Source organism: Lepus europaeus, chromosome 9 (assembly GCF_033115175.1).
Source record: "Lepus europaeus isolate LE1 chromosome 9, mLepTim1.pri, whole genome shotgun sequence".
NCBI classification, from domain to species: domain Eukaryota; kingdom Metazoa; phylum Chordata; class Mammalia; order Lagomorpha; family Leporidae; genus Lepus; species Lepus europaeus.
In genome coordinates, this window is record NC_084835.1 from 31,831,243 (window position 1) to 31,841,284 (window position 10,042).

The 10,042-nt window shown below is 48.6% G+C and overlaps 1 protein-coding gene across 5 annotated transcripts in view; it reads left to right on the plus strand.

The window, feature by feature from the left end:
• Positions 1-10,042, plus strand: part of FLNB (filamin B) — a 154,505-nt gene that overhangs the window by 104,037 nt on the left and 40,426 nt on the right. For all 5 annotated transcript variants that reach the window (XM_062201154.1, XM_062201158.1, XM_062201155.1 and 2 more), the window contains exons 20-24: positions 1,717-1,979; positions 3,712-4,309; positions 4,907-5,080; positions 7,153-7,315; positions 7,914-8,074. In XM_062201154.1, coding sequence (XP_062057138.1) covers positions 1,717-1,979; positions 3,712-4,309; positions 4,907-5,080; positions 7,153-7,315; positions 7,914-8,074 — 1,359 coding nt within the window. The remainder of the gene's footprint in view (positions 1-1,716; positions 1,980-3,711; positions 4,310-4,906; positions 5,081-7,152; positions 7,316-7,913; positions 8,075-10,042) is intronic.

Consider the following 10,042-nt stretch of genomic DNA (forward strand, 5'->3'; position numbering starts at 1 on the left):
ACTATTCTTCACAACCAAACCCACGGGAAGGCTGACCATCAAACCTGACTCTCAGGCCCTCAGGAACCATGACCGAAAGGCCCCATCCCAATATTCAGCTGAGTAAAGGGCCTCGCTAGTATCAGCTCATTTAATTTATTTTAGGTTTTTAAGTCTTCTTATTATGGAGAATTTCAAACATACAAAAATAAAGTAGTACATACAAATACTGATATACACGTCACTCAACTTCAGATAGTCACAAACCTGTAGAAGTTATTTTTTAACACAAATAAGACATTGTTCCTCTAAACATGTGACAGTTCAGAGTTGATCCATTTCACTCATCCCCTCTCCTCCCTGCTGGGGTCAGCCAAGAGTGTCAGTTTGCTTGCTCCCCATGCAGACCTTCCCTCTGCAGCTGTGTACACCCACAGGCCCGTGGAGAACAGCTGGCATTGCTCACTTTGCATTAGAGTCACCTCGCTGTGCCCGTGGTCTCTTAAGTCAGCTGTGTGTCAGGGAAGTCATTTGCACCCAGGTCCTACTCATCAATGTTAACTGCTAGGTGCTCCCAGACTGGATGGCACTCAGTGGCACACATTCACCTGGTTTTACGGCCATCAACTTAGCAGGGCAAGGGCCTATCCCCCACCCAGGGAAGGCCTGTGTGCCCTTGTGTTTCTCCAGGGTCTTGGCAGCACCTTAGACCAGCCACTTCCTTGGCCAGTGACCCTAATGCACAGCCTGGGAACAAAGGATAGCTCCCAGTTTGAGAGGCTCTGGAGCTCCTGGCTGGCGGCAGTGGCTCCAGGCACATGAACAGTCACTTCCCAAGTCTCTCACGTGTCTCCTTTCACGCCTTTCCCCTAGACACCGGGAGTTTCGCCTCCAGAACAGGAAAGGCCCAGTGCCAATTAGGAAGAGCCTCTTTGCCTTGGGAACATAGGGCTCCAAGACCTCCTTTGCCTGTGGTTCGGCTGTGTTCATCTTGCCAGAGTCAGGATTTCCCTGGGTTGTGGTGGGGCCCTGTGTTCTCAGTGCTTTTGTTTTGGTTAAAGTCTTTTCCCTGTTTTTGTCAAATACAACACTTAAGTTTCCTGCGGCCCTGCTTGGCAAAGCTCTTTCAAAAACTACGGCCCTGCTTGGCAAAGCTCTTTCAAAAACTATCACAATACAGTCGGTTCTCAGGACTTGCTGCAGCACCCTAACTTTTGCCTTCTTGGGGGGTGGGGTTTGGGGCGGAGTAAGTGGCTATAGGAATTAGTTCTTGCCAAGAATTAGTGAATACAATGTTGATTTCTGGGGGGTTGTTTTGATATAAAATCAGCATCAAAAGTAAGTACAGAAAAAAGGAGCATGGCACATCATAACTGTTGGCCAGCAAAGCCGATCGTGGGGTCAGATCAGTTTAGATCAGTGTCCCAGCTTTGTGGCCCGCTGGTCACATTCCACTCACCTCCCTGTGCCTCCGTTGGGCTGCCTGTTCAAGCCATTGCTGGAGAATGTCCAAGCAGATGCTGTGCTGTGTGTGTTCAGCCACAAGGAAGCGACAGCTACTGCCATGATCACCATAGTGAGGTCGTTACCGAGGCTGGAATGGGCATTCTTACTCGGTTTTGCCTGTTCTTTAGAGTCTAAGTCCCAAGATCTAAGGAGCCATCCCTGCCCTGCTCCTGGTTGTTCTTGCTGCTGCAAACAGGCAGCTCCTCACTCTGGCTTCTCTCCCTTTTCCAGGGGTCGAAGTTGGGCAGGATCAGGAGTTTACCATCGACACCAGGGGGGCAGGAGGCCAGGGGAAGCTGGACGTGACAATCCTGAGCCCCTTGCGGAAGGTCGTGCAGTGCCTCCTGGCGCCTGTGGCAGGCCGGGAGAGCAGCACGGCCAAGTTCATCCCTCGGGAGGAGGGCTTGTATGCCGTAGATGTGACCTACGATGGACACCCTATACCTGGGAGCCCCTACACGTTGGAAGCCTCACTACCACCAGATCCTACCAAGGTCAGCTTTTGTTTTTGTTCGAGAAAGTAACCCACTGTTGTGAAAGCTTTCACCAACTTTGTGATGGACGCCAACTTGATGGGTGATGCTTGTCCTCCTATAGTTAAGGCTGAAGGGTCCCCTGTGCTGCTGGGTCACACTCCTGCCCTCCCCTGCACTCTCTTCCTGCAAGACTTTGGCATGGGATTCCCTGTCTCTGTCTCCCTGTCTTGGAGTCCTTTTCCTTCATTTGTTTGTGTAATAATGGTATCCACTCCAAAGGCAGCCACAAGTCTGAGTCCAGGTAGCAAATGTGATGCTGCAGCCCAGTGTCTGGAACACAGAATGAGCTCACCTTTCCGAAGCTGTAATAGTGTAGCATGAACGTGTGTGTGCTTGTTGGAGTTTCTTCCTAGTGAGCTGCGACTTGAGGACTTTGGTGTATTTTTCTAAAAGTGTAAATGCTGTGGATGCTGTAAAACTGAATCAGAGTGGAAAGCCTCATCACTCTCTTTTTATTTTTGTTTTTTAAGTTTTATTTATTTATTTAAAAGGCAGAGTGACAGACAGAGGCATCTTCCATCTGCACATTTGCTCCCTAAATGCATGCGATAGCTGAGGCTCAGCCAGGCCCAAAGTCTGGATCCAGGAACTTCCAACAACATCCCAGGTGAATGGCAGGAACCTAACTTCCTGGGCCTTTTCCTGCTGCCTTCCAGTGCATCAGCAGGAAGTTGGATCAGCAGCGGAGGCAGGACTTGATCCAAGGCACTCTGTTATGGGACCCTGGTGTCGAAAGCAGCCACTTAACCCGTTTTATCACCATGCCTACCCCCTCTTTATTTATGAAAAACAGTTTAGTTTTTATGGTTGTGTGTGTTTACTTATTTTCAGTTTTATTTGAAAGGCAGAGATACTGACAGACAAATAGAGATCTTCCATCTGTTGATTCATTCCCCAAATGCCTGTAACAACCAGGCCTCGGCCAGACTGAAGCCACATGGATCTCCTGTGGGGTAGCAGCAACCCAGTACTAGAGCCACTACCTGTTGCCTCCCAGTATGCACATTAGTAGGAAACCTGATGGGAAATGGTAGAGCCAGGGCTTGAACTGGGCACTCCAGTAAGGAATGTGGGCCTCACAAGCAGCATCTTAACCAGTTAAATGGTGCTGAACACCCATCCCCAGTTGAGTTTTTTATTGCACAGAATTTTGTTGAGTTGGGTGTAGCAGCCAAAGCCTCAGCAAGAAAGCCCTTCTGTGAGACTCCTTGCAGGGAAACCCAGGTGTGTTTGCTGGCCGGATGTTCAAGTTCAGTCCTGTGGTTCAGAGGAGCAGCGCGTGGCAGGAGGGAAGAGAGTCGGGTTTCTGTCTCGTTTCCTGCTCTTTGCTAATGAGGGCTACGCCTCTCTTCTTTGCCTCCCAGTCGGTAATTGGGTTCTTGGCTATTTGTAGCTTGGACTATATGAAGATACTTCAAAAAAGTTCATGAAAAATGGAATTAAACGTTTATTTTGATGCAAAAAAAATTTTTTTTTTTTTTGCTGCCCATGCATGTTTTTTTTTTGTGACATGCATTTCGCACAGACTTGTTGAAGTACCCTAGTATGGTAGCTACAGCAAAGCTTGCGGGTGGGTGCATGTGTGTGGCAGGATGGGTCCCCAGGGAGAAGGACAGCCTCCTTGAGCTGCTCTTCGGTCTGATGGCAATAGCAGCACTAGGTGGAGTCTAACTTATTCTTTGTTCCAAAGGTGAAGGCCCACGGTCCTGGACTTAAAGGTGGTCTGGTGGGCCGACCTGCCGAGTTCACCATCGATACCAAAGGAGCTGGCACTGGAGGTTTGGGCCTAACCGTGGAGGGTCCATGCGAAGCCAAAATCGAATGCTCCGACAATGGTGACGGGACCTGCTCTGTGTCTTACCTTCCCACGAAACCTGGGGAATACTTTGTCAACATTCTGTTTGAAGAAGTCCACATACCTGGGTCACCCTTCAAAGCTGACATTGATATGCCCTTTGACCCCTCCAAGGTCATGGCATCAGGACCGGGGCTTGAGCGTGGGAAAGTGGGGGAAGCTGGGCTCCTTAGCGTTGACTGTTCGGAGGCAGGGCCTGGAACACTGGGCCTGGAAGCCGTCTCGGACTCAGGAGCCAGAGCTGAAGTCTCAATTCAGAACAACAAAGATGGCACGTATGCGGTGACCTACATGCCTCTGACTGCCGGCATGTACACGCTGACTATGAAGTATGGCGGCGAGCTTGTGCCACACTTCCCTGCCCGGGTTAAGGTGGAGCCCACTGTGGACACCAGCAGGGTCAAAGTCTTTGGTCCTGGAATAGAAGGAAAAGGTAGGTTTCATAAAAGAAGATGGGACTTGGGGCACCAGAAATCCCAGAGCACCAGCTGCAGACTTAGCCACCGGGGGCCTTGTGGGTGTGAGAAGACGCCCACTTCGGCCCTGTGCTTCAGGGAGGGGCTAGGAGGAGACCAGAGCGTGGGGACCAGCACTGTGTTTCCAGTGCTCCCACTGCTCAGCCAGTATCATCAGCAGATTTCCAAGTATTGTGGCAAAGTCAGACATCTCAGTTTGTGTGTGGAAACTCAGCATGCCCCTGGTTGACCCTTACAGAAGAAGGGTTTAAGACGTGGTGCTGGCTGACTCCACACATGTCACAGAGCAAGTCGGTCTTCATCCTTTAACCTGTCCTGGGTGCCCCACCTTTGTGCCACTGGATGTGATGTCACGTGACCGAGAGCAGCCTGGAAGGGACTGCTTTAGGCAGTAAGTAGGTCAATACTGTGGATTTTGAGAGTCCGGGAGACCAGTTGTTTGCTGTCACTGAAATTGGATTTGCTGCTTTCTGAAGCAGGGAGGACCTTGGTTCTGGGGTTGGCTTCTGGGTGACAGGTTTTGGTGACGTTCTTATCTGTGTGGTTGTCTACAGATGTGTTTCGAGAAGCCACCACTGATTTCACTGTGGACTCGCGGCCCCTGACCCAGGTAGGGGGCGACCACATCAAGGCCCACATTGCCAACCCCTCGGGGGCCTCCACCGAGTGCTTTGTCACCGACAATGCGGATGGGACCTACCAAGTGGAGTACACACCCTTTGAGAAAGGTGAGTCACCCCGTCCTTGGACACGACCCTTATTCAGAGCTGGACTTGGGTGGTTCCTCCTGATGGTGGCTGCTGACCCATTCCCAGGTACACAGTGAGAGGGAAACGTGAGAGTTTCTCTCCCCAGTGGCCTACCTAACCACTTGTCACTAGGCTTGCTCATCGCACTGTGTGATCAGTGGGCAGGAGCTTGGCCTCAGCCTCACCAAAGGTTATAGGGTCATCACAGGTACAATGTTTTTACATAACACTTTCTTCAATATTAGGACTTATGAAAAAATTAAAATCAGACAAGCATAAAGAAAAAACAAAAGCACCTATTACCTAGATATATGATCTCTATAAATATTCTGGTATGAACATTTTCAGTCTTTTTGTTCCAGATCATGGGTTTCTTTTTGTCTTTTTTTTTTTTTTTTTTTTTTTTTTCTGACAGGCAGAGTTAGACAGAGAGAGAGAGACAGAGAAAGGTCTTCCTTTTCTGTTGGTTCATCCCCCAAGTGTCCGCTGCGGCCGGCGCACTGCACCGATCCAAACCCAGGAGCCAGGTGCCTTCTCCTGGTCTCCCATGCAGGTGCAGGGCCCAAGGACCTGGGCCATCCTCCACTGCCCTCCCTGGCCACAGCAGAGAGCTGATCTGGAAGAGGAGCAACCGGGACAGAATCCGGCGCCCCAACCGGGACTAGAACCCAGGGTGCCGGCGCCGCAGGCAGAGGATTAGCCTAGTGAGCCGCGGTGCCGGCCCTGTATGTCTTTTGACTACCGCCTGCACAGAGTTTTCCCAGATCAGGGAACTATGTTGAGGATGACTGACTTGAGTAGAGACAAGGTGTGGGGTTGATTATGTGACTGTGAAGCGAGCGGCAAGCATAAGTAGCTGGTATTTTTAAAAAATCGAAATTACTGGGGCTGGTGGTGTGGTGCGGCGAGTTAGGCCTCCACCTGCAATGCTAGCTTTTCATATGGGCACCAATTTGAGACCTGGCTGCTTTGTTTCTAATCCAGCTCTCTGCTAATGCACCTGGGAAAGCAGTGGAAGATGGCCCAAGTCCTTGAACCCCTGCACCCATGTGGGAGACCTAGAGCTCCTGGCTCCTGGCTCCTGGCTCCTGGCTCCTGGCTTCAGCCTGGCCCAGCCACGGCTGTTGTGGCCATTTGGGCAGTGAACCAGCAGATACATTATCTCTCTCTCTCTTTTCCTTTCTCTGTAACTCTGCCTTTTAAATTAAAAAAAATTTAAGGTTTTTGATTTTTTTTAAAAGATTTATTTATTTGTTTTGGAAGTCACAATTACAGAGAGGGAGAGACATAGAGGTCTTCCATTTGCTGATTCACTCCTCAGATGGCTGCAACAGCCAGCACTGGGCCAGGCTGAAGCTAGGAGCCAGAAGCTTCAGTCTAGGTCTCCCACATGGGTGATACAGGCCCAGACACTTAGGCCATCTTCCCACTGCTTTTTCTGGCCATTAGCAGAGAGCTGGAGCAGCCAGGGACAGGTGCTGTGGCATAGCGGGTAAAGCCACTGTCTGCAGTGCCGGCATCCCATATGGGCGCCAGTTGAAGTCCCGGCTGCTCCACTTCCAATCCAGCTCTCTACTATGGCCTGGAACAGCAGTAGAAGATGGCCCAAGTCCTTGGGCCCCTGCATCCGTCTGGGAGACCCAGAAGAACTCCTGGCTTCGGATCGGCACAACTCCAGCCATCGCAGCCATCTAGGGAGTGAACCCTTGGATGGAAGACCTCTCTCTCTCTCTCTCTCTCTCTCTCTCTCTGCCTCTCCTTCTCTCTCTGCGTAACTCCAACTTTCAGATAAATAAATAAATCTTAAAAAAAAAAAAAAAAAATGGAGCAGCCATGACACAAACTTGTGCTCATATTGGATGCCAGCGTTGTAGGCAGAGGCTTTACATGCCATACCACAGTGCTGGCCCCTGTTTGTTTTTCACTTGTTTTTTACAGATAACATAGACTAGCTCAAGCCTTGAATGCTAGGTAAAACCCTGAAGAGTGTTATTTCAGAGAAGTAGGTCACTTGTACGTAAGCATATGTCTCTGTGTGTTGTTCTGAACAGGCCTGCATGTAGTTGAGGTGACATATGATGATGTGCCCATCCCGAACAGTCCCTTCAAAGTGGCTGTAACTGAAGGCTGCCAGCCATCTCGAGTCCAAGCCCAAGGTCCTGGCCTGAAAGAGGCCTTTACCAACAAACCCAATGTCTTCACTGTGGTTACCAGGTAGGCAAGCACCTGAATTCAGTGTGTTCGGTCTCTTAAAACAATAGCCCTAGATAGTTTAATGGTTTTAAAAGCTATTATTTCTGCTAAAGAAAAAAAAAGAACAGTCTCCTAACTTTTGTTAAGGTTCATTTTCATCATTTGTGAGATGTTTTGTTCAGTAGAGATTTATGTTACACAGAAAGACCAAGTATACCTAAAAATGTACCCCTGAGCCCTTGGATAATAGTCATACGATTGCTGAGCAAACCAAAGTCCTTGACTTGTTAGAACAGAAATTTATAGTCAGCTTAGTATGTAAACAAAAATGAGAGCATTCCTATTAAAATTGGTCATAGGCATATGCCCGAATTGTTCTTGTAGTCTTAGCCGGTGCAATTAGATATGAAAAACAGAAAGATCAGCACTGGGAAGGAGGGTCAGGGCTGCCTTTTACTTCTGTTAAACTATCTAGAAATTCTCCGTATGGGAGGTATTGTCATAATACTGGAGTAGGTCGTCTAACTGGGATACTTTATAGAGGGATTTGAACTGAATTTCTGCGGTGGGCAGACAAGCATGGACTGTGCAAGCCTCGGTTCTTTCTCCGCACTTCCAGAGGGGCAGGAATCGGTGGGCTTGGCATAACTGTTGAGGGACCGTCGGAGTCGAAGATAAACTGCAGGGACAACAAAGACGGCAGCTGCAGCGCTGAGTACATCCCTTTCGCGCCGGGGGATTATGATGTGAACATCACCTACGGAGGAGCACACGTCCCTGGTAAGTCTGCTGGGCCTTGGAGGGGGACCCAAGGGGTAATTGATTTTGCATGAAAACCGATTGGGTTTGCTTATCTCTCTGGGTGGGAAACACGCTCTGGTATTTATAGCAGCTGCAAAGGGAAAATTTTCCAAAGGGCTAAGTCTCCAAGAATACCCCCAGCTTCCAGTAAACCAGGAACATGGCAGGAAGCCCTGGCTCAGTGTTCTGACTGGAAATGGTTGTGCATGTATTGGAAGCCTTGGTTCTTGATTTCAGGGAAAGTTGGTTTTCTGCAGAGTTAAAAATCTCCACTTTATTTTGTATTCAGTTATTAATTCACCTTATACATACACACGTCTTGTTTTCTTTCTCTGTTGAAGGTTGTAGTAGCTGATAATGACACAGATGTTCTAGTTCTTACTGATTTTTTCATACTTAGTGATACGTAGTGTACCCTAACATCTTGGGCAGAATAATTCTTCGTTGTAGGAAGCTGTGTGCTATAGAGTGCTGGTTGGCAAGCACACACACACACATACACACACACTCCAGTTTGTGACAACCAAAACTATCTCTAGATACTACCATATGTGCTCAGGACAATACCACCCGTGGGTGAGAACTACTGCTGTGCAAATTCAGTCGAGAAATAAATGATGGAAGTAATGAAGGACCCGCCACGTTTTATTCCAGTGATGGAATCTTTCTCTCCATCTATTTCTTTTAACTTAATGAAATGATTGCCAGTGCCTTCTTCCCCCTCCTCCAACACACAAATACATAGGCACCTGAAGGGGCAGGTGAGCGTGTACTGTGTGGACACAAGTCGAAGGCCTCCGGGGCTGTTCCTGAGCCAGCTTATGCTTCATCTCCGATGTGATGACCACGGGGCAAAGCTCCACCCCAGTGGGTTGTGTTGCCCTTCCCCTGGAGGCTGATAAGCTGGGGTAACGCTGAGAACGCAAGGACCTCCAACTTTGTTGCTGTATGCAAACATGCACGCATTCACACTCTGTCTTTCCCATTGGCCGGAACACATTGACATTCAGCTCTAATTCTACTCAGATGTTCACTTAAGCCTTCAGCCCTGAAAGCCTCACAAAATCACCTGGTCTGGCCCTGTGAGGCAACTGCAGGTGGGACTCGAAATTCAGCAAGTCTATAGCAGGCTCATTTTTAAGTTGAGAATTTTGTATGGCCTGTAGATGAAGTTATTGAAAATATCCAAATGGCCCTTAGCAGAAAAAAGGTTCTCTACCCCTGCTGTAGAGCAATGTTTCTCTTCAAATTTATACATGCAGCTCATTCAATGTAGTTTTTTTTTTTTTTTTTTTTTAATTCCTTTAATCACTGGTTTAGGTGATTTTAGCCAGAGTCAACAGGCAAAACTCTCTCCTGCACACAGAATAGACTTCCTGGTGTTCAAGTAACTAAAGCTCAAAACTGCTGCAAAGAGCAGACTCTGGGCTCAGTGACAGAATCTGGGGCCATGCATCCTTTCTGGAATTTTGCAACATGACAGTGCTTGGGTTGAGAATGGTGGAAGGCTGGCCTCATGAGAGAGGGCCTGGTGGCTCTATCCAGTAGGCCACAGTGGAGATGAACGTGTGCTGGTTGTGGGAGCAGCCAGGCTATTTGGACCTATGGTAGCATCTGAAGGGTACCATTGGCTTTGGGACTCTCTATATAGAAAGGGGGTCAACATTGGAGCCCTGTGGTTAACTTGTGACTTCAAAGCAAATGGCCGTTTTTGAGCATAACAACAGAAAGTGACCTCTCTGGGGGTTCCCCCATCAGATGTAGATGATGCTTCTTCCGGTTTCAGATACTCCTGAACCCTATAATGTTCCCAAGCCAAGACAATTAGCAGAGTGTTGGTTGGTTACCTTAGTATCAGGCCACTTAACTAAGGTTACTTGGTACAGCCATAAAACACTCAGCCACCTGCTAGCCTCTAATTTTCTTTCATGGGAATTTTGGGTGGTT